Source organism: Eleutherodactylus coqui, chromosome 11, assembly GCF_035609145.1.
Source record: "Eleutherodactylus coqui strain aEleCoq1 chromosome 11, aEleCoq1.hap1, whole genome shotgun sequence".
In the NCBI taxonomy this organism is placed as follows: domain Eukaryota; kingdom Metazoa; phylum Chordata; class Amphibia; order Anura; family Eleutherodactylidae; genus Eleutherodactylus; species Eleutherodactylus coqui.
In genome coordinates, this window is record NC_089847.1 from 111,699,404 (window position 1) to 111,724,471 (window position 25,068).

General features: G+C 45.8%; 1 protein-coding gene across 1 annotated transcript; it reads left to right on the plus strand.

Moving 5' to 3' along the window:
* Positions 1-24,843, plus strand: EIF3M (eukaryotic translation initiation factor 3 subunit M). The gene is made up of 11 exons (XM_066583242.1): positions 1-120; positions 1,985-2,117; positions 2,201-2,339; positions 4,579-4,702; positions 4,788-4,882; positions 8,729-8,812; positions 11,251-11,350; positions 12,415-12,496; positions 22,617-22,760; positions 24,170-24,230; positions 24,619-24,843. Exons 1-11 carry the CDS (start codon positions 79-81, stop codon positions 24,737-24,739), a joined length of 1,125 nt encoding a protein of 374 aa, XP_066439339.1. The 5' UTR covers positions 1-78; the 3' UTR covers positions 24,740-24,843.
* The last annotated feature ends 225 nt before the right edge of the window (positions 24,844-25,068 follow it).

Genomic DNA, 25,068 nt, shown 5'->3' on the forward strand with positions numbered 1-25,068 from the left:
ACTCTAACCCGGAAGTGCTCGCCGGTTCCTCTCTCTTTTCCGGTACCTTGGCGGCGTGTGATAGAAGGCTGAGGAGCCATGAGTGTCCCGGCGTTCATTGATGTGTCCGAGGAGGATCAGGTGAGGGGGTCCCGCAGTGAGGAGATAGTACGCTGGGGGTGGGGAAGCCTGAAGGTGTGCTGGGACTTTTAGTGCTTCAGCATATGGAGAAGTAAAGTGTCAGTCTACTGCTATGTGATTCAGCTCGGCTTCCAGTCATCTTTAGCAGCAGATACACTGGGGGGAGGGGGGAAAAAATGGGTGCAGTAGTCCAGAGCAAGCGCTACGGGATTCGGTTAGTTACTATGGTAACGCTATGACTGGTCCGCTGTCACTTTCCTGTTTACACTGGCGGATGCGATATCGGTGCGAGAAAATCGGAGCGCTTGTTACCTGCGAGGCTTCTGCGACCGCCAAGCATTTAGGTTTGGAAAACGGATCATGGCGCCGTATACGAAAAAAAAATCGCATGTTCGAATACTTTAAAGTGAGAGAAATTGCATCGCGCTCTCACGCGGGTCACATGGTGTCCGATGCAACTTTTTTTCACGCACTCAAAGAAACTGAGCGATTCTTTAACAGTCACCCCCAAAACAGGACGTGCCGGTGTGCGCAAGCGCAGAGAAAATACTGAGTTGTGCGAGTTTTTCACGCGCGCCTCAATACGCCATAAATACAGCCCATTGGTTTCAGTGGGTTTGTTCACATTGCCGTGTTTTGCGCACGTTTCGGACATGCAAGAAAAATAGGGCATGTTCTAATTTTTTTTGGCATATTTGCGCCCCGTAGAAATCAATGATGGGGCGCAAAGGCGCGGAACGCAGCGTTTCACGTATCGCCTTGTGTAATTGCGCTGGAAAAAGAACTCAGCTGGAACTAATTAGCATTTTAATCAATACATTTGTTTGCCGCACACAAATACACGCTCTGCAGGGGCGGGACATGGTGCGTGCTGCAGAAATGCAGCGCTCATCCGCACGCAAATGCACTTACAGTCGTGTGAAGCCGGACTGAGGCCCGCGTCACACGGACATAAGCGGTATTTACATGGCGGGCATAAGCGGTATTTACATGGCGGGCATAAGCGGTATTTACATGGCGGGCATAAGCGGTATTTACATGGCGGGCATAAGCGGTATTTACATGGCGGACATAAGCGGTATTTACATGGCGGACATAAGCGGTATTTACATGGCGGACATAAGCGGTATTTACATGGCGGACATAAGCGGTATTTACATGGCGGGCATAAGCGGTATTTACATGGCGGGCATAAGCGGTATTTACATGGCGGACATTGCGTTTTATATGTGCGGATTTTACCGTGTTTTGTTTTCTTTGTCCTGCGTATTTGCATGCGCAAAACAATAACCCGCAGGCGCGCTCCCATGCATTTCAATGGACAATTACGTTTATATATATATTCGGGTGACCGAAGCCATTGAAAAAAGTGGGTTTTATTTTCTGTGTATTGTGCGCCCAAACGTCGCACGCGTAATACGCAGAGCAAATGCATTTGTGTGAATACGTCTGAGGAATATGAGAGCTGAGATCTGATTGGCTGTGGAAGAGGTAAACAAAGCAGCCAATCGGATCACAGCTTTCTTTTTTTGTAAAAGCATCGAAAAGCGACAGCCGGCTCCTGATGGTCCCAGTTACCTTGTCATCTTCACCCCCTCCTCCTCCACGACCACCACTCAGCTCCCGAACCACGAATTGGCGCCACTTTTGTCCGTGGGCTGTATGTGGTATTGCGGCTGAGCTTTAATACTGCCGGAGTACATGACTATTCTTCTACCTTCTTACAATCCATTTAGGTCTCTCTTATCACCGCCGTCCGTTCTATGAAGAGCAGCGACGGGGCGCCTAACGAGACCACCGCGGCCTCCGAGTACTTGTCTGCTGTGTCCGGCTGCTGATGAGGCTTTGTGTTCCTCTCTTTCAGGCTGCAGAGCTTCGCGCCTATCTGAAGTCTAAAGGCGCTGAGATCTCCGAGGAGAATTCGGAAGGGGGTCTTCACATCGACCTGGCCCAGATCATCGAGGCCTGTGACGTCTGCCTGAAGGAGGATGATAAGGGTATAGATGCCGATCGGCGTAGTGTCACATGGGGATGATGGATGCTGTGTGTGATGTCTTATGCTGATGCTTCTCGTTGGCAGATGTGGAGAGTATTATGAATAGTGTGGTGTCGCTCTTACTCATATTGGAGCCGGATAAGCAGGAAGCTCTCATCGAAAGCCTTTGTGAGAAACTTGTCAAATTTCGGGAAGGTGAACGCCCATCGTTAAGGCTGCAACTGTGAGTACCAACTAGGGTGGGCATAGACATAGTTATGTGATAACAAGCAAAAGTGCAAAGCAGATTACCTAAAATGATGATTTTTAGTACAAAAAGTGATGGCTTCTAGGGGTCTCGCTTCCTTCTGATTTGCTGTCCACTGCCTGTTGAATGAAATCCCTTTCGGGTAGTAGACACAGAGGAATTGCAGGAAGTGGTGGAGGGTGCTGCTTATGGGGAAGGGAGGCGACAAAGAAACTTGCACAGAGATGCATCTGCTAATGGTGGATTATTTAATGTACCACAGTTAGGCCGACTGCACACGGGCGGCTTCTTGCTGCGGAATCCGGAGCGGGCGTCCGCAGCAATAACCCTCTATAGCATGCTATGGAAAAATGATTCTTCGTGCGCATGAGCGGAAACCCAACTGCGGTTTCTGCTCCTGGATAAAAAAATCACAGCATGCTCCATTTTACTGCGGTTCCTGCACAGATGGCTTCCGTTGAAGTCAATGAAAGCCATCTGCAATTGTGAACTGCGGATGGGCTGTAGATGCCGTGGGGAAGCAGGAGTTTAAAAAAAAAATCTGCACTACACATGTCCAACGGTGAGCTGTGCGGACCATCCACAGTGCAGATAAAGAAACAGAATGGCAGGTACGTGCGGACGCCGCAGCCGCCAAGGTCGGAGTCCTCTCCGGGCTCCCGCGTTCGGAAGCCGACCTGCCCATGGATATGAGGCCTTAGGCCTCATGTCCACGGGGAAAATAATAATTAAAATCCGCAGCGGATCACCCGCGCGCGGATCCGCACCCCATAGGAATGCATTGACCACCCGCGGGTAGCTAAATACCCGCGGATGGTCAATAAATGTGAATTAGAAAAATCATGGAGCATGAAAAAAAATGGACATGCTCCATTTAGGTGCGGATCACGCTCCGGATGGCCCCATTGATCTCTATGGGGTGCGGGAAATCCGCTGCGGGTGTTAAATGCCATTTATTTGGGTGCGTGAAATCTGCATGCGGATTACAAGTTTGGCTTCTTTTTCAGTGGCCTTGCATTTTTTTTCACGCGCAGATGCAAAAATGCCATCCGCGTGCATACACGCGTGAAAAAAAACGCATCCGCGTGTCATCCGCATGCAATAAAATACTATTTTAAGCTCATCCGCACTGCATCCGCGGCCCAAATCCGCGTTACAAATCCGGAGCAGATTTGATTTTCCCCGTGGACATGAGGCCTTAGGCTTCTGGTACACTAGCATGTTTGTTTTTCATCTGTGTGTAGTCCGTTTAAAAAAACAGACAGACAGCATACAGACCTATATTCTATAGTTCATCACAGTTCATCACACACTACTAGAGATGAGCAAGCATACTCGCTAAGGGCAATTACTCGAGCGAGCATTGCCCCTAGCGAGTACCTGCCCGCTCGGAAGAAAAGACTCGGGTGCCAGCGGGGGGGAACGGAGGGGAGATCTCTCTCTTTCCCCCCCCCCCCCCCCCCTCCTGCTCACTCCCGCAACTCACCGCTCCCCCGCGCCAGCAGCCGAATCTTTTCTTCTGAGCGGGCAGGTACTCACTAAGGGCAATGCTCGCTGGAGTAATTGCCCTTAGCGAGTATACTCGCTCATCTCTACACACTACCAAGTTTTGTTTTTTTTGTTTTTCACACATATTGAGACTGCATGAGAACACTGATCGCATGCACTCTTATGATATTTTGATCCATTTTACTGACAAGACCTGTCCAAGTCAATGGGGAGCGGAAAAATGGACAGCACACAGATGCCCTGTGTGTGGTGGTGTGTCTTGTGTTTTTTTTTTGTTTCCTTTTTTTTAAAGAAAGGATACCGAATAAAAATAATTGCGCTTGTATGCACCTATCTTAACTGGAAGCGCTTCTCTAGTGTCCTCCATAGTGATCTTATTTGTGTGTATGTGCTGCTGAAAAGGAGCAGAATCTCCTGTTTTCTCCATGTGCATTATATAGACGATATGATAGCAGCTAGCCTACACCCTCCAGCTTAGGGAGGCCTGAGAATTAGAGATGGCTCCTACAGAAGGGAAAACTCCATACAAAAGTCATACGATGGTCAAACATGGTGTCAGTCCTCAAAAACACTTGCTTATTCTGAAGTTGGGTACGCCTTGAATTATTTTGTTGGCAGCATTGCTGCTGATGCATCATGGGCCTGTGCATGCTGCATGGTTGTATGTATTTGTCTTGTTACTAGTACTGTCTACGGTTCTTTACAGGCTGAGCAATCTCTTCCATGGCATGGATAAGAGCACCCCGGTCAGGTACACCGTCTACTGTGCCCTCACAAGGGTGGCTGCTACCTGTGGAGCTATAATCTACATCCCCACAGATCTTGACCAGGTCAGTGGCTTCATGATATGATTACACACATGTACGGATATTTCTGTGTTGCAGCATTTATCTCACTGGATTTTCTGTGCTTCAGGTTCGAAAATGGATCATTGACTGGGACCTCAACACAGAAAAGAAGCACATCATGCTCCGGCTGCTCTATGAGGCCCTGGTGGACTGCAAAAAGAGGTAACTGATTCATATGTGCATATTGTTGGATGGTGGCGAGGAGGTGGCAGGTGTATGACTGTATTTTATTTTTTTAACTCCTGTCTAATTGGAGGTTATTTGGGACTTAAATATTGATCTATCCTTAAGATAGGTCATTTAATATCGTATTGGTGGGGTCCGACTACTGACACCCCTATCAATTAGTATATTAAAGACACTGCAGCTCTCTGGCACGAAGATCCACACTGAGAGATCATACTGTTTAAAGAAGTAGTGAGACGATGGGGCACAGAGGCACCGCGACTAAAAGATCCACATAATGTTCCTGCGCTGCTTCTGTAATGGAATTGTATGCACAATACTTCCTTAACGTATGAGTTGTATTGGACAATACAAGCAATGCTCTGTACACACATCCCTTATGTAAAAAAATGGTATGAGCTTTAAAGCCCTTTTACACACAACGATTATCGCTCAAAATTCACTCAAAAGCCATCTGTTGAGCGATAATCACTGGGTGTAAATGTGCCCATCCTTCACTTTTCTGCTGAACGATGATTTTCAGTTCGGCATGAAATCCATTGTTCAGCAGAAGAGCTGATAAGACGGACCACGCTGTGTTCTGCCCAGGGAGCGCTGATTACATTCTCAGCTGTCAGCCTCATGGCAGAACAAAGGGAATGCAGACAACAGTGGGTGGTCTGTTCCCTGAACACAGCTCCTGGCGGCTCACACACTACTAATTGGTACTAATAGGCATTAGTACCAAGTAGTGGTTTATGCAAAATGATCTCTTAAAAGCCATCTTTTGAGCGATCATCTTTGCATGAAAAAGGGTCTCTAGTTATATACACGAAGGATGGGGTGGAACTGCATTGTCTTCAGCGACTAATACAAGTTTAGTTTGGGCACTGATGATGGACGTGTTCATGTCTGGAGACCTCGGGGTGAATGCTGCAATACTGCCTTTGCTGTGGAGCGGCACATTGACCCCATTGCTGGTGTGATGGTCTGGGGGGGGCCATCACATACGACAGTCAATCACACCCTATTGGTGGTACAATGACAGCTCAGCAAGATGTTCTGGACATCCTGCAGCCACATGTGTTCCTCTCACGGTGGCTTCCAAGAGGCAGCAGGGTAGTGCTCGGCCGCACAAACAAGGGGCTCACAGGAATGTCTCCACAATTTTGGCACACTTCTGTGGCCGCCCCATCGCCAGATTTATCACCAATAGAACATGTATAGGACCATCTAGAATGCCAACTTTGACAGCCTACAAGTTTGCATCATCTACGGACTGTTACAGAAAATGTGGACCAATATGCTGCAAGATACCATATGGAATATGTATACCTCTGTGCCCACCCGTATGACATTTTGTATCCAAGCTAGAGGTGGTACAACAGGGTACTAGAGGCTCCATGCCCACCTGTATCACATCTTGTATATAAGCTAGAGGCGGTACAACAGGGTACTAGAGCCTTCATGCCTGACTGTATCACATCTTGTATACAAGCTAGAGGCGGTACAACAGGGTACTAGAGCCTCCATGCCCACCTGTATCACATCTTGTATACAAGCTAGAGGCGGTACAACAGGGTACTAGAGCCTCCATGCCCACCTGTATCACATCTTGTATACAAGCTAGAGGCGGTACAACAGGGTACTAGAGCCTCCATGCCCACCTGTATCACATCTTGTATACAAGCTAGAGGCGGTACAACAGGGTACTAGAGCCTCCATGCCCACCTGTATCACATCTTGTATACAAGCTAGAGGCGGTACAACAGGGTACTAGAGCCTCCATGCCCACCTGTATCACATCTTGTATACAAGCTAGAGGCGGTACAACAGGGTACTAAAGCCTCCCTCCAAGGGGTCAGTTTTCCACAATAAATGATCCTTTTGCTCTGAAATTGTAATCAGTTCCTTATATCAGCGTTGGATGCATCCGCTCGGGCTACAAAATATCGATCATGTGAAAGAACCCCTTGGAAACCACAGGCTTCACATTGTAGCGATGATTTTGTAGCCCGTGTGGATGCAGCCTTACAATCACACAGAGAAAGTTTCTTTTGGTAACTCGGGGTTTTTTTTCTGACAATGAGTACATCAAGTTTAGCAAAAACTCCGTATTTACAGTGTTGATTCTTTCTTTCAAGACTTGTGCAACTGGTTATCAAAATCCTGACTGATGGCGGCCCTCTCTTGCTGAAGCAGTTCTTGGAGCTTGTCACAAATTGTGTATTTTTGTTTGTCCACCCGCTTTTTGAGGATTGACCACAGATTCTCAGTGGGATCTGGGGAGTTTCCAGGCCATGGACCTAAAATGTCAATGCTTGTTTATTAAGCTGCTTAGTTATCACTTTTGCCGTGTGACGTGTTACTCCATCACGGTGGAAGAAGCATTGTTCATCACCAAGTTGCTCCTGGATGGTTGGGAGAAGCTCTTGCAGGAGGTTTAGACTACCTTTCTTCATTGCAGTGTTTTTGGGCAAAACTGTGAGTGGGCTCACTCCCTGGGATGAAACGCAACCTGAATGTTCTCGGGATGCTTTACTGTTGGCATGTCACGGACTCAGGGTAGCGCTCAATAATTCCTCTAGATGTCCCGAACAGTCTGAAGGGGCTTCATCAGAGAAAGTAACTTTACCGCTGTCCTCGGCAGTCCAGTCCCTCTACTTCCTGCACGACGTCAGTCTGTCCTTGATGTTTTTCTTGGAGAGTAGTGGCTTCTTTGCTCTCGTCCTTGACACCAGGCCAGCCTCCAAAACCCTTCGCCTCACTGAGGGTACAGATGCACCGACACCCGCCTGCTGCCACTCCTGTCTATGCTCTGTACTGGTGTTGAACCAATACCATAGCCGAGTCCTCTTGTTGAACTTTGGGCGCTCTGAAGCCGCCTTCACTGCAATTAAAGTCTTTCCTTGATGATCTGATAAACGGTTGATTTAGGGGCAATCTTACAAGCAGCACTCGCATTACCTGTAAACCTCTCTTGATGCAAAGCAATGATGACTGAATGTGTTTCCTTGGAGGTAACCATGGTTAACAGAAGAAGACAATGATTTCAAGCACCATTCCCCCTTTTAAAGAGACTTGTCTGCTCCTGTAATTCAATCAGTATGCATCATTAGTCTAGACCACTGCTGCCCACGTGAGCAGTCCTGGCCAGTCAGATCAGCATGTGGTGTCTTAAGGTCCATTTACACGCACAGAATCTTTCAAGCAATTAAAAGTTTTAGCGATCTTTTTGCATAAACTGTTAATATCTAGTAATGCCCATGAACACTTTATCATCTCCATTTGCATGTAAAAGGGCCTCTATAAACCCTTTGCAAAGCTCAGTGTGTGACTAATCACACACCCTACTGTGTGCACAGCTGCATTGTTCTTCACGTGGCTCCCGGCAGAATACAATGTAATCTCCCAGCTCCCGTGGAGAACACAACATGCGGTCTGTTGAGAGATACTTATGTCTCTGCGGCTGAACAGTGTATTTTCAGTTCACCTTAAAATCATCGTTCAGATGAAAAGTGCACAATGGCAGCATTTACATGTAACAATTATCGCTCATTTTTGGTCATTTGAACGAATTTTGAGCGATTAAAGGGGTTGTCCCGCGCGGAAACGGGTTTTTTTTGGGGGGGATTGGAAAGGGTTAAATCAGTTGACCACGTTGTTTAATCATATGTCCCTTTAGGCACACTGTCGTGCCAGCAGAGGTTCCTTTTGGGCTGTTTCTACTGGTTTTACAGTCCCTATATACTGTGATGGGTTTTATTCCTTCACCTTGCTCTCTTTTTGAAGGACCTGTGTAGGCTAGTATTGTAAAAAGTAACCGATGTCTTTTCTTTACAGTGAAGAAGCAGCTAAAGTGATGGTGGAGCTACTGGGAAGTTACACGGATGATAACGCCTCTCAGGCTCGTGTTGATGCACACAGGTAATACATTAACCACATTGTCTCTCTTGTGTCCCCGGGTGGATACGTTACTCACACAGTAAAGGGATTGTCTGTCTACAAACTGACTTCGAAAATGTAGATCCAAATGAGTTAAAGCCGCAAGCCATAATTACTAGTCCTCAGTCCTGACGATCCAGCGCTGTAGCCTCACAATTCTTTTGGTCTGTGTTGAGAGCGGAAGTCAGGGGACCACTATCTGTCAATCGGAGGCTGCAACATCAATCTCCACCCCCTGGCATAATGGCGCCCAGGACGTGAGCGCTAATGCCACGAGAAAGGGCCGTGATGCTGCAACTTCTGGCAGGTAGCAGTCACCTGACTTCTGTCGTCAATACAGACCGCAGGGCTGCAACGCTGGATCGTCAGGCCACCGGACAAGTAAATATCATTTGTTTTAAAGGGGTTGTCTGCTTACTGGAGAACCCCTTTTCAGTAGGACCCCCTGTGTGGAAAATAATCGGAGATCTAATTGCCCCTCCACAAGCAAATAGGATCCAACATTGTAGCTCGCTGCGGTCTCCGGTGATGTCACAGGAAATCGCATGAATGCTGCCGCGATTGAGAGGCTGCAGAGTCGCACTCTTTAACTCCTGACAATCATGGAGCTCAGCATGTGAGCGCCAATGCTGGAAGATTTGGCAATAACCCCTCATTTGCTGCAGTAGTACTGAGCGCACCCAGCGTTCACCCGGAGCCGTGGTGTGCAAGCATGACCAGCACTCCATTAACTTCTATAGGACAGAGGGAAATCTTAAGAGACGGAGGAAAACTGCCAAGCGCATCAAAGTGATTGGAGCTGTGCTTATGCATAAGCAAAGCTGCTCTGTTCACATGGGGCTCAAGCTGGGCTGGGCAGCTCTGGAGATGGCTGGGGATCCCAGCAGTTAGATCGCTAGCGATAAGACACTTATCCCTGATTATGTCACTAGGGAATAAACGTCCGTATTGGGAAACCCCATTTATTATCAGCGCCAGTTCTGGAATAAGCTGGACACCAACCGCACCTGATGTATCCCACTGACTATGTAAATGGCCTGACGCTCCAAGTACTGAGTGCATTCTCGTATGCAGAAAAAATCGTGCCCAAAAAACTAGCAGCCACCCTGTGACCACTGGAGTGCACGGTGCGGGCGGACTGCTTGCTGTTACTTGAGCAGGGAAGGCCTTGGTATACTGCTGAAGTTCACGGAGTCAGGGAAGTGGTGCCAGCTAGGCAGTGATGCTGTCACCGGAGTACTGGGATCAGGCGGACCCCTGCTACATCCACTACTCTAAGGCCTCATGTCCACGGGCAAAAGAAGAATTAAAATCTCCTGCCCGCGGATCCGCATCCCATAGGGATGCATTGACCACCCGCGGGTAGATAAATACCCGCGGATGGTCAATAAAAGTGATTTAAAAAAAAAATGGAGCATGAAAAAAATCTGGACCATGCTCCCGCGGGACGGCTCCCGCAGGCTTCTGTTGAAGCCTATGGAAGCCGTCCGGATCTGCGGGAGACCAAAATCGAAATTTACTAACCTGCTCCGGATCTTCCCTTGGCCGCGGCTTCATCTTCTCTCCGTCGCGGTCGGATCTTTTTTCTTCGGGCCGGCGCATGCGCGGGGCACGCAACCGACATGCCCTGCACATCTGCCGGGTCGAAGAAAGAAGATCCAGCCGCGACAGAGAGAAGATGAAGCCCCGGCCAAGGGAAGATCCGGAGCGGGCGAGAGGCGAGTTAATTCTTATTTTTATGCCTCACGTCCGCGGGGCAGGAGGGACCCGCTATGGATTCTCCATGGAGAATCCGTAGCGTTCCTGATTTTCCCTGTGGACATGAGGCCTAAGACGCAGCTGTATGTTGCTACCTGCTGAAGGACCCTGCGCAGGTCCAAAAGCTCGATATAACATCATGTAGTTCTGTTAGCCATTAAAAGGTATCATCATTTTTATTTATTTATTTTCGCTGCCTGAGATGAGATTCCTATCTTGTCTCATAGCGGAAATGCGGCCCTTGGGGTCTGGACAGCTAGTGCTCCCAGCTTCGGACTGCAGTCCACCAGTTGAGGACCGCTGCCCCCGAAGTATTCTTCTAACTATGCAATTCTGAAAAATACTGAAGTGTAAATGGGTCATTTTTATAATATTAAAACAGGACTCTGTAGGTACCAGTAAACACTTCTAGGGGAGTGAGAGATAAGCCCACCATTAAATGATTTGCTTCCATTCCTTGTTTTTTTGTGACTGTTTTTGATGCAGTTTTTTGAACTAAAGCCATTAGTGGATCCAGCAGGAAGGAGCATCAGAAGCCTTTCCATTATACGAGGCTCATCCCTTTTCAATCCACTTCTGGATTTGGCTGAAAAAACTGCATCACAATCTTCCACAAACCAATGTGTGACACAACGCTCAGTCTTTATTTCGGTTTGCCTTAGATGCATCGTTCGAGCATTGAAAGACCCCAAGACATTCTTGCTTGATCACCTTCTTGCTTTGAAACCAGTGAAGTTTTTGGAAGGCGAGCTCATCCATGATGTGAGTAGAAGTCTCTATTCCAGATAATGTTTACAAATGTTAATTATCGATTCACTGTTGGTATTATACCCTCATGTCTACGGGCGGGTCGAATTCCGCATGCAGGAGCCTGCAGCCAAATCTGACCCTGCCCACGGCCGAGGACCGTGCTTACCAGTCCGGGTCTTCACTGACTTGTACGGAAGTGTCGGCTGGCGCACTTGCACAGTAGAGATTTTTATTTTTTTCTTAAATCTCCTTCTTTCCTGCAGAATCCGCGGCCCGTCCGCAATTCAATTGCTAACAGGCTGTAAACCGGATCACTTCCATTGACTTAATGGAAGCCGTCTGTGCGGGAACCACAGCAAAATGGAGCATGCTGCGATTTTGTTTTCTGGACTAAAAGGCCTGCAAAACAAAAATCTGCATGCTTTAATTCAGCTGCGGACGCCCATGTCTTCCTATGGGTAGCTTGAACTGCAGATTCAATTTAAATTTAGATTTTGGACATTGGGCCTAAGGGTGCTTTTACACAAGATGATCGTTCGGGCATCAGATGACGGACAGGCTTTTCCAGCAATGATCCTTCTTGTACTTTTACACAGTAACGAGCATCACTAGTAAATGGAGGTGTAGCAGATGGGGGGAGGGGGGGGGGATCGTGCCCACCCGCCCGCCTCCATTCACAGTAAACAGGCAGCCATTCATAAGTGAACGACTGCCTGTTTTCTTGGACCGATATGTGATCTGGTTTTCTGCATGCAGAAACTGAATGACAAATGAGAAGCAAACAACTTCTCATTCAGTCGCTGCATGCAGTCACTCTTAACAAGAATCATTCAGATTCTCGCTTGATAGCTGGAATCGGAGTGCTTTAATTCCGTGTAAAAGCCCTTTATTGGTCTTCAGAAGGCCTGGATGTGCCGTATTCACTATTGTGCCTGTTGGGGAAAAAACAGAGCAGACAGAACATAGTCTTTGTATATGGAAAGTATATATTTGGGCTGTGGAAGCTCCATATGATATGCATGTTGCCTTTAGGCTTCCTGAAAAGAGTTAAAAGAAACCTCCTCTTATGTTTTCAGCTCCTGACAATATTCGTGAGTGCCAAGCTTTCTTCATACGTCAAGTTTTACCAGAATAACAAAGACTTCATAGACTCACTTGGTAAGTGAATTCATGCTCATATATCAGTATAGCTAAATTTGAAAAACTATATTTGCATAGCTTTGTTTGTGGACTAAATCTCCTAAAAGAAAGGTTTCTCTTTATGGGGTATTCAGTATCTTACCAAACGTAATTTGACACCTGAGCAAGGATCAAAAGTAGTATTTATTTCCAGATATTAATACTTAGTGGGGCTCTTATGGTCCTAATGACATCGGATCCTCTCTGGGGTATACATTCTACTAAGGTCTGATACACTTCAGCTGGTATTTCCCTCCACTCATCCTGTAAACATCTGGCAAGTTCTTTCAAAAATGATACATTGTCTCTAAGGGTGCAGAGTGTTGTTATTGGATAGTTAAACAATGTAAGAACATTCTATGGAAGGGCGGATCGCGCTACTCCATCTTCAAATCAGACGGACATGTCTGGGGAACGCCTTTTGCCTGAATATGGTGTGCCAACAGTTAAGTACGGTTCTGTTATGATCTGGGGATGTTTAACGTGACATGGTCTAAGTTCTATGGTTGTAGTGGTGAGAACAATACTCTGGGAATGGTCAGATATACTTCCCAACAGCCTTACCACAAATCCAAGGCTGTTTGGCGTAGGTCTGGGGATACGGATGTTCCATGATTGCATCGGCTGCACAGAATCCCGACCTGAACCTACTGAACATCTTTGGGAGGAACTGGGACATCAGATCGAGAAATATGAACTGCATCCATCTTCTTTGAGAGAACTCGCTGGATGTTTGCAGGATGAATGGAGGGAAGTACACTTCAGCTAGTATCAGACGTTACTATCAGTGACCTACTTTATACTATCTGATGTCATTAGGGCCAGAGGAGCCCCACTAAGTATTAACTTATGGAAATAAATACAACTTTTGATTCTTGCTCAGGTGTCCAATTTCTTTCAGTAGGCTAGCATACAGTGACATGAATGGGGATTACAGCTGCGTCGGTTTGAGAATGATTAAACGAGTTGTCAGAGTACATAAATATCAGCAGATGATGTAATGCAGTTAATATATCACATTTTATAAGGATTACTGTTCACCTCCTCGGGCTCCAATGGCCCTGCAGGTCTCTGTATACATCTCTGCAGAAATCACGTTTGATGGCACGTGACCGCTGCTGCCAGTCAATGGTCACTATAGTGATGCCAGTAAGTGCTGCATGTGAGCGCTGTTATGTAGAGGGTCAAGTTTCCTCAATACTATCCATTGTCTGCCAAAATTCCACAGAGGTCAACATCAACCAGGATTTGTGGTCTCAGACTACTTAAAGGGGTGGTTAGAGGATTAGAAAACATGCCTGCTTTCTTCCAGAAACAGTGCCTCACTTGTCAAGATGGTTATGTGAGGTACTGCGGCTTGGCTCCATTTACTTCAATGGCACTGCAATACTACACACGACCTTTTGACAGGTGTGGTGCTGTTTCAGGATGAAAGCAGCCATGCTTTGCTAATCCCTTGTGGTTGAGGATATATCTGTAATCTTACCTCTAGACCAGGGGTCCCCAATTTCAGTCCTCATGGACCACCAACAGGTCATGTTTTCAGGATATCCTATGGTAAGAACATTTGTGGCAATGTCTGAGGCGCTGACCATAATTACATCACCTGTGCAAGACTGAGGAAATCCTGAAAACATGGCCTGTTGGAGGTCCCTGAGGACTGGAGTTTGGGAACACTGCTCTAGAGCATCTTGGCCTCCCAAAAAAGATAAAGATCAGAGTTACTGGTCCGCGGCGTTCCGATGGTCTCTGGCGGCGCTGTGGCAAACTGCACAGTCCTCCCCGTCTGGTAACTCAGCTTCTGCTGGTGACGGGCTTTGAATACCCTGTCACCAGCAGAAGTGCTGTGATTGCCTAATCGAGCGCCAGCAGCCAATCACAGCCATTTTTTGACCCCCCCCCCCCCCCCCCCTCCCCGAAAAATAAGACACTGCGCCCTTTTTGGGGCAAATATTAATATAAAATAGTGTCTTATTTTCGGGGAAACGCGTAATATATCAGCAAGTTGTTCAGTCTTTCACCAATTTTGTGATGGCTGATTCAGGCTAATTTCAAACAGATGCTCAGGATATGGGGCCGTGAAACTCGGCCCAATTTCGTGCTCTGGAACGTGCGATGTCCCTGCGGATGAGAGGCGTTTGTGTCAACTCCTTGCATCACCTTTCAGCTGCCCTGGAAGGTCAGCAAGTGTTTCCCACTGCTCTCAATGGAAAACCTCACACTCCCATGCACCTCTATATTTTTGCCGGCCCCATTAAAAAAAACAATGCGTGACGTGTTCCGAGCGCTTGTCCAAACATGGGACATGCCGCAATTTTTTTTTTTCCTGCGATGCAATGCGGGGAAAAATCAGTCATGTATATGACCTCATTCAAAAGAATGGAGTTTATATTCGTGCGTCTTCCAACGCACAAATATAGTACGGCTTTCTCAGCTGTGTGAAAGCGGCCTCATATGAACAACATGCAACTGTGAAATTTTGTTATTAAGTCGCATGGAGGGTGAGGCAAGGGGGTCATGTCGTTTTTTGTCAAATTGCTTCCCACTAAGCACTGTAGGGGCTAACCGGTGATTGGCTCTTCATCATGACAACGCACCTGCCCACGCTGCACCAAGTGGGGAGAAAAACTGCAGGACTCCCTTGCCTTGCCCTCCGTACTCACCTGATCTGTTCCGCTGCTCAAAAGCATGGAGCCAATGTTGGCTGGCATACCACCTTGGATATTCATAGTAACACCCTACCCACCAGAAGATTATTTCTGTTACTTTTGGGTACCCTCCCCCCATAAAGTAGAGCAATTCCTCATAGTGTTCAGTATCATTGCTTGCAGTCATTGGATGGGAATCTTCTTTGCTTTCTTCAATAAAATGAAAGCCTGTCAAGTGATGGAAACATAGGTGCCCAAGGAGTCATGACCTGGACAAGCTTTCTGGAAGTAAAGTAGTAGGTCTCCCATTTAATAACTTAGCCAAGATCTTGAAAACTCCTTACTTGCAAATTACATAGTTGTCCCTCTTTGATTCACCCGCATTTAACCCATTAAGGACCAGACGCGGTAAATATATGGCGCCTGGTTCTGGGCTTAAAGCACCGCCGATAGTAAAATTACAGCGGCGCTTTAAGCCTCCTGCCTCTGCAATAAGTCAGAGACAGGAAGGGGTTATCAGCTGTTAGTGACAGCTGATAACTTGGAGGAGAAGGTAGAAGGGGTTTTTAACCCTTTCTGCCTTCTGCTTCCCCGAGTACAAAGTGCTCAATGAGCACTTTGTACTGAAAGTGAAAGTACAATGTAACTTTCACAGCAGGTGCCTGGTGGGTCACATGACCGCTGGGGTCCCTGCTACAGCAGAGCTGGAGGGTCAAACTAGACCCTGGCAGCTCTGCCAGTGACTGTCACTACAGGGGTTGCTTTCCCCTGTAAGTGGGGCTCCTATGGATGCCCTAGCTACATTGGGAAAGTGTCAAAGAAAAAAAAAAATGCCCCCCAGAGGTCTTATATGACGTCATGGGGGACACATAGTAAAAAACACAATTGCATAAATAAGTAAAACAAAATTACGGAATAAAACAACAATATATACATAAGAAAGAGAATAACCCAAAGCAGACGCCAACAAAAACCGTTGCCGTATGCGCCCTGTAAACCAAAACCATACATACTATATGTTGATACGTTCGAAACAAATAAAGGAACCCGTTCCCATACTCTATTTTAGCATAAATATATTGAATAAAAAAAATAACTGTTAAAATCATTTTTCTAGCATTTTACCCCCAATAAAACTAAAAAATGGAAAAATAAATCAGTGAAAAAGATATTTAAAAAATAGTCCTATATGTCACGGGAAAAAAACACAGTAAAAATAATTTTGGTAGCTAACGGAAACTAGGGCAATAAAACCCCCACATGAGTAAAATCCCCTAAAGTGTCTGGTCCTTAAGGTACAAAACAGCTTGGTCCTTAAGGGGTTAAAGGGTTGTCCCACTTCTAGCGGCTTTGCTGCAGACATTGTGCATTGAGCAATGGCCCAGGATGGCACTGCACCCATTCATGTCGGTAGGACTTCAGTACCAAATCGGGCCACTGCGCAATGTATGGCGCTGTCTGCTTCCTGCTGCAAAACAGAAGTGGGGCAACTCCTTTAACATGCATCGTCTGAGCATACATGTTCATTTCAGCGCGTCGGCTCATTTTTTTAGGATATGAAGAATGGGGTGAATTTAATGCAACATGCACCATCTGTCTTCATCCTCAGGAGAATTCCATGAAGTTACCTTTTTGTAATTTAGGGTTTTGGATACTGATATTATTAACTGGCAAGGATGGCAGACTATTTGTATCCATTGCTGATGGTGGGACGAGGCAGGTGCCTCCTCATGCAGCGTGGGCGATTAGAGGCAAGCAGTAGACTGGGGTCCGGTAAACGTGGCGATCCGGTGCGGCAGACTTGTTTCCTAGCATGCATCTGTGTGATGGAATGTTAGTGTCAGCAGCTCTTTTATTTACAGGCCAGGGAAGAAGGGAGTAGTCATTAACACTGCGCCGCTCCCCCATTCATGTGTAATTGAGTGTTTCAAAAGAGCACAGGTCCATCAGCTATTGTGCGCATTACAATTACATTTTCCATATTGAATCCCCTCCTTCTCCCTCCGTCTGGTCTGCCACGCCACTAGCTTTCTGTGGAAAGGGGTCAGCGCCAATGCCAGACAAGGTAAATGGCGCATTTCAGAGATAAATACTCTACGGTTCTGACTGCCGCGTCTGACGTGAGACGGGAGGAAACGGCGCACCAGAGATGTCTGTGTACACTCTTCATATAACACAATGCAAAGGAGGACGCTTCCTTTACTGCTAAGATAGCATATGCCGTGTTTAACACCCTAATAGTCCCTTTAAAATCTGGCTCCCCCTCCCAACCCCAGAAATGTCACTTTTTTATTGTAGACTTTGCATGTAAATATATTTGGCGCAGAACTCCTTAACCCCTTAAAGTCCATTAAACCCTTAGTGACATGTCTAGATCTGGCCTTAACCCTTTCATGATGCGGCCTTCCTCCTTCTCAGAAGACCCGCAGCTGCCATGATGCCCCCATGGCTCCCTGCAATCTCCTTGCAGGTGGGCATTCAGGGCATTTGAATGTTTAATAGCTACGCACGGCTGAGTGGAGCTGTTGGTGTTGGCTGTAATAGCCGGCACCTGCGCTGTATGAAGAGAGGTCGCCCCACGATCTCCCTTTATACATACCCCGACCCTGCAGGATGTAACTGTACGCCCTATGGCGGGAAGGGCTTAAAGGGGTTTTATGGTAATCCTAATATTGATAATCTAGCTTTAAATTGTAGATCAGCTGTAACTAATAGAACATCTTGGTCCTGTTGGCTTGAATGGGATCGGGCTGCCCTCAGGCCATGAATGTGATGTCACACGCCTGAGATGAGGCTGTGGTGCTCTTGGGAGCGCTGCGTGACGGGCCCCAACTGATATCATATTATGGCCTATGCCAAGGATGGGTCATCGGTATTAGAGTCCCAGAAAACACCTATAAGAAACAGTATATCTTTTCTGTTCCAGTGGTTGTAGGGGTGTTTTTTGTTTTTTCTTTTCATCACTAAAACTGAATGAGATGTCGTATTTTCTAGTCTCTATGGAAACCAATTTGGGGTACATACTATGTATTGATAAACTCTTAAGGCTCTTTTACACGGGACAAATATTCTGGTCGTTAAAAACCCTGGGGTTTTGAACCATGATCGTCCTGTGTAAAAGTAGGCCGAAACTGAATGGCGTGGCGAAAAACGTCCAGCCGTTCGGTTTTTAGCAGCTTAAACTCCTGAATGTTCGTTCAGTGTAATCAGCAGCCGTTCAGTACTGAGCAGCTGCTGCCTACAGTGAATGAAGAGGGGTGGGGGGGAGAGCGAGGAGAGAACTCTCCTCCAGCCGCCCTGCTGACTGTGCTGTGATACTCGCTCATGTATAAAATTATTTTTTTTTCCAACCATTTCACTGTTGTATAAAATGTTGATAACTTAATTGTAGAGGCCGTTGCAACTTATGTTTTATGTTTAACTACTTTTGCACAATGCTTTCTGTGAATTAAAAAAAAAAAAAGTTCCAAAAGTCCAAGATTTTTCTGTCGTCAGAGCTGTATGAGGACTTGTTTTTTGCAGTACGACTTGTAGTTTTTATTGGTATCATTTTGATTTATGATGTTTTGATTACTTTTTATTCCTGTTTTGGGGAAGTGAGATGAAACAGAACTTTTTTGGCTTTTTTTTTTTTTTAAATATGTAATGTACGGACTGTTATGGATGTGGCTAGACCAATTATGTGTAGGCTTTTGTTTTTCTTAATATTTAAAGACTTGTGATTTGGGGGGGGGGGGGGGGGGGGGGCTTTTCTGTTCAGTAAAACGAAGTTGCCATGGTCAGCAATTACTGTGGCATCTGTAAGGTTAAAGTTCATAGAGGAGTGATTTGATGAGCAAGTGTTTATCTTTTCACTCCTTTTCTTTGGGGACCCCATATGTGACAGAGCAAATATGTTCTCTGATTGATGGGGAGGGGTAATAAAATGCAGGAGAATCGGAGATCGTTGTCTCAAACCTCCAACCTAACTACTGCCCCTTTGCTTTTGCGCACAAAGTGAAGTGACTGCTGTAAATTCAGTACTCCTGCTCTCACTTCAAACGGCTGTAGTTCTGGTTCTATGACTACAGGCAAACTTTTTTTTTTTGGTTTTTTAAATCCAAGATTATTGACTTTAAATGAGATCCATAGCGTGGCTGTAGCTGCACTAGAACTGAAGCCAGAGCAGTTTGAAGTGGAACCAAGCTCTGTTTTTCTGTTTGTTCAAAACTGTAATTTCTTTTTTCCTGTTGAACAGGGCTCGGGGTATAATGCTTATAATGGCTCAATAGAGCCAGTTAACATGGTTTAGAAGTGCTAGCCACTGTTAAACTCCTTCCCTTTACCGGCAGCTCCCATAGTAGTCTGCGGGAGCTGCCAGCGCTCTGCTGCTGTAGGTTAGGGCAAGACCTATCTTTTCCATCTGCTGGCTTATTTGGCCGCAGTGTCTTAATATTGCAGTCGTGATATTTTGATGCAACTGAAAAGCGGCCATCTGAATGACTGCATTGGAATCCAATGCCTCTGATGGTCGCAATGTTTGGCTAAGCCTCAGCCAATAAGAGAAAAAGTGCCGGGAGTGTGTGTGTGTGTGTGTGTGTGTGTGTGTGTGTGTGTGTGGTTTTTTCTTCAGCCACAACTTATTTTTGGGGTAGGGCTATTTCAAGACTCCCCCCGAAAAGTTGCGTCACATGCGCCATTGTATCCCTACAAAATTGCAGTATTGCCGCGAGAAGACGCAGCGAGATCACACTGACCAGCAATGCGATATCGTTGCGAGTTTCTCTCGTCGATGCCATTTTGCCCGTGCGAAGGAGGCCTTAAACACAGGAATCTCAAAAACATACGACACGCGGTGATTCTTCAATCGAAGCATCGCTGCGAGAGAAAATTGCTCTTGTGAATAAACACATTGAAATCAACAGGGTATTAACACGCACAAGTTTTGTCCACATCTCTATCAGACGGTAGTCACGTATGAAACCCGCCCGTGTGAACACACATGAGAACTGCATGCGGTACTTTTGATGCTCCTGTGTGACGTGTGGCAGCAGCTTTTGCTCCCATTGAAGAAGTGATGACGACGCAGCGTCTCTTACATTCCCCTGATGGCATTACCAGCAGCGGGCGAAGTTAATTGTACTGGGAAGTTTATTTTAGATGGCATCTAATTTGATTTGTGTTGGTTCTTCTGCAAGAATGTGCTGATTCCTTGATTACTAATTAGAATTCTCGCATCCCAATTTGTCATGCGGATCGCCCTCTCTTGTACACCTAATATTTCTCTGCAAGCACCCAGCCTGTTTATGCTGTAGAAAGTTAATCAGCCTTCATTTGTTAATTACGTTAATTTGTACTAATTGATTTTTATACTTTCGAGATGCTTGACCAAAGGCCTTTTTAGTCTCTTTACATTTTTTTTTTTTTTTTTTTAGCCTTCATAGATTGTCTGCTGTAATTACCCCTAATTAAGCAATTAATTAGTAACCTATCTTGTAACACTATAAACCCTACGTTTTTATGCATCCCAGCTCAGTAAATATTTCCTTTCACAAGCAAGTTGTTTGGGGAATGAGAAGTAATAGAAATGTACAAAACAAGAATGTCTTCGGGCTCCCTTCGTACGCAGGGAGTAGAGCCCATTCACTTCAATGGGTTTGTTTACATTTCCTTTTTTCTTCGTGGGCACAAAAGTAGGGCCCGCTTTAAGGATCCCATAGAGGTCAAAGTGCAATCTGCACTGAAAAATCTGACCGATTCAGCGTGTGAATATGGCCTGATGTATTTAGTGCCATCTTGTATATGAGATGGGTTTTCCTGTATATAAATATATACGTACCCTTCTGCTGCTCCTGCACCACATAGTCCAGCTGACACTACTGCCCATTGGGGATACAAAGCCAAACCAATGGGACTGAAGCCATCAGGCAGCCTAATCCAAGGATGTTCTCCACGATTGTTTGTAATGTGGTGCATATTATTGTCAAAGTACCCAAACCAGTAGTAAACTAATTATATTGCCAGCACAAGCATTGCAGTCCCGCCACTGATGTACAGCTCCGGAGGGCGGTGTAGCAGCCACATTCCCTTCAAATGACTTTTTTTAGCTACTTATTCCTAATTTTAGAGACGACTTCATTAAAGCTAATGACTACTTTATTTGTGCTGCGATAGCATTTTAAAGAGTCCCGAATAGTGGGACCCCACCGATCACAAAAATGGGGTCCCCTGAATGGAGCAGCAGTCATGTGTGCATGCTGCTGCTTCAGCCATTTAATGGGATTGCCTGAGTAGGTCCAGTGCTTGACTTGACCACCAATCCATTCTGGGCCCTTTGGGTCTCCCATTCTTGTGATTGATGGGTTTCAGATGTTGGAGCCCACAGATTAAAAAGTTATCCCCGGTCCTGTGAATAAGGGATAAGATGAAATCTTGACCTTTTTAAAGATATCTAAAGTTGTGCTACTGACTGCATTTTCCACCAAGAGTTCAAGGGTGCATTCACACACAGCAGATCTGCTGCAGATTTTGGTGAGGACTCATCAAAATCTGCACTGTTTGATGTGGATTCTGATGCAAATCCACAGAGGATTTCATCCTTTCTCATTGGTAGGGGTGATCTGCTGCAGAACCGCGTCAAAATCTGCATCAAAATAAAATCTAATGTGGGTTTTGCCCTGCAGAAAATTAGCCCCAAATCCGCTACATGTAAATGTACCCTAAAAGTAATAGCGTGTGACACAGCTAGAAGGCAGCAAGTCACGCAAATGATCAGTGCAGGAGAGGCTCCCGGTGTCGTATCGCCCGCCTGCCGTACGAGAAATACAGTTACCCTTTAAGCATTATACAGAAGTCATTGAGCTGATGGGCCGTCTGCAATGCATGGACAGGATCGGTCCTCAACCAATGGAATCAACGACTCTTACATCCATCTTAAGAGAGAGTCCTTTAAATGTCGGAGGCCTCAGTAGAAGAGTGATTTTGTTTCTGGAAAGGCGCGCGCACGCACGCACACGTATCTTGCAGCCCCTTTAACACTTTCCAATCCACTGTCTGACCTCTAAAGACATTATGATTTAAGGCTGTACAGCTCCGATGTTGGAAGACATCCGTCGGGGTTCTCTTACTGTATATTGCCAGCCTCTCTGCTGTCGGAGCCTATCCAACGTGTCACCTCATGCAGTACTGGCTTTAGCCAGCAGATAGCACCGTTATATAACGGCAGAAAAAGAGTAAGCCCCCTAGGAAAACCAGGATGCAAATTAGATTGGAAAGGATTAATATATACACACAACTCAGGAGAATCACACTATTGGGATATCTGGGAAAACAACCCTCCCAGTGATGGCTTAAATTCTACAAGTATGATGCATCCAAAGAGGTAGAACAGCATCTTGTGGGGGGTATGGGAGGGGTGCATCGCTCTTAGGATAAGCAAATTTTAAGTTTGTGCAATCATTTTTCCTTTTTAGGTCTTTCACATGAGCAAAACATGGAAAAAATGCGTCTTCTCACATTCATGGGAATGGCCGTAGAAAACAAGGAGATTTCATTCGATACAATGCAGCAGGAGCTACAACTTGGGGCGGATGACGTGGAAGCCTTTGTAATTGACGGTACGTCTCCCTCTGTGTTGGAGGACTAAGTATATGATGGGGCATTTCTTGTCTGATACCTTAATGATCTCATATCCATACAGCAAGATTTCATATTTTATTGGCGTGATTTTAGCATAAGACAGTTGGACATTGTTTTTTTTTTTTTTAGGGGGGGGGGGGGGGGTATTTTTATTGGGACCACCAGAGATGGCTGAGTTTAGGCACACCGCTATCTGTCAGTCCCACTGAAGTGAACTTGCTTTAAGTCATAGTAATTAGATTTACAAAGCTGTTGGCACATATATTTGTCCCAGCAGCACTCCACAACCAAGCCAACTGAAGAGACAGACTGATGTCCCTGGAGAGCTTTGTTCTACCTGAAGGCCCATTTACATGCAAAGACAATCTTTCGAAAGATTGACAGTTTTAGCGATCATTTTGCATAAAGTGTTAAGGGACACTGCTGTCCATTAACTCTTAGCTTCATTTGTGTGTAAAAGGGCACCCAGGAGCTGTTTGCAGAGCATGGCATGTGGGTTGGGCTCTGCACACAGCTGAATTGTTCTCGCACGGGCTGTCAGCAGAATACAATGTAATCTCCGACTCCCGTGGAGAACACAGGGTGCGGTCCCTGTTATCTCCGGCTGAATAATGGATTTTAAGCTCACCTTAAAATCCTTGTTCAGCTGAAAAGTAAATGATGGCAGTGTTTACACGTAACAATTATCGCTGATATGCCATCGTTTGAATGAATTTTGAGCAATAATCATTGAGTATACATGGGCCTTTAGGAAGATGGAACAATGCCTCTGCAGTGCCACACATTGGATTGCAGCATTCCTGCCAATCGATTTCCGACCCTTTGAAACAATGATTGGGAATTGCAGAGGTATCGTACCACTTCCTTATTTGCATGCATTTCCCAGAAGCGCATGCATGGCCTAATAAGTCTTCCTCACTCACCTAGGTGCTCTTCTTAAGGAGTAATGATACCCCTCCCGACTCAGATCAACACAGGGATGGTAGAAGTAAAGTCTGGTGCGCTCGGTACACTGCAGCCATGCGGTTTGCACAGTCTTGTATTATGGCATTATTCCTAGGAGGGAAGTAGCTTTGTAATACAACAATTTGTGGCGCTGGCCACGCTGCTTTTGTACGAAGGGCAGCATAGAAATCTGTTGCAGAGCTCTAGTGCCTCCATATACATGAGATCGTGCTGTAGGCGCAGTGGGCATTGTGGCCCTTGAAAAATTGGTCACGTCTTCGTGTTGGTTGGATGCCAACTATTAGTGGGGCGCCTTTTAAAGAAGAAAAAAAAAACTCTGCATCCTGTGACTTTGAGGTCCGGGTCTTGTAATATGGTCTTATATATAATTACCTATCTAATTATTTTGTAAGCGGCATGATGCTCATGTTTGTAATTGCAGCTGTGAAGACAAAGATGGTGTACTGCAAGATCGACCAGACACAGAAAAAAGTTGTTGTGAGGTAAGACAATCCTTTCCGTGCCGCAATGTGCAATCTAGACTTCTTTTTTAATTATTTCTGATAATATATCTGTTTAATGCTTTAGCCCGTTCCCATCGTGTGCCCGTACGTAAATGCTGCCTATTTATCATAATTTTATTAAAGCCCAGAGCTGAATGTGATTAGCTTATTTAATGAAAGTGTCCTATTTTCCAGCACATTTCACTTAATGACCGTGAAAGTGGCTTGAATGCTAATTAGCTCGCACGTCTTTCTATAGTCGGGCTTGTAAAACGGGAATTGTACTTTGGGAACGGTGGCACTGAATTAAATTATTAGTCTGCAGTTTGAAGAATTGTCCGCCGGTGTCGGCCGTGTTGTAGGATTGACGTTCTTCCTTCTTCTCCAGTCACAGCACGCACAGAACTTTTGGGAAGCAGCAGTGGCAACAGTTGTACGACATCCTCAACTCCTGGAAACTTAACTTAAACAAAGTGAAGAACAGTCTCCATAGTATTTCTGATGCTTGAGCACCACATCCACTCTGGACTTGGACCGTTTTTCAGCTCCGCCTCCAATGGATCTATCAAAAGGGGTTCTAAATATGTTTTAAATAAAGGTGTTAATAACAAAATTTGTCAGTTTGAGATCTATACCAATTTCTGTAGTATCTAAATGCAGATGAGGTTTTCATTGTGGTTACTATTGGGTTAAGGCAGCAGAAATGCAGTCAAAAGCTCTGGCTCATGACCTGAAGGTTGCAAGTTCAATCCCCGCTTGGTTCAGGTAGCCGGCTCAAGGTTGACTCATTTTTTTCATCCTTCTGAGGTCTGTAATGTGGCTATTGCTGTGTTCACAC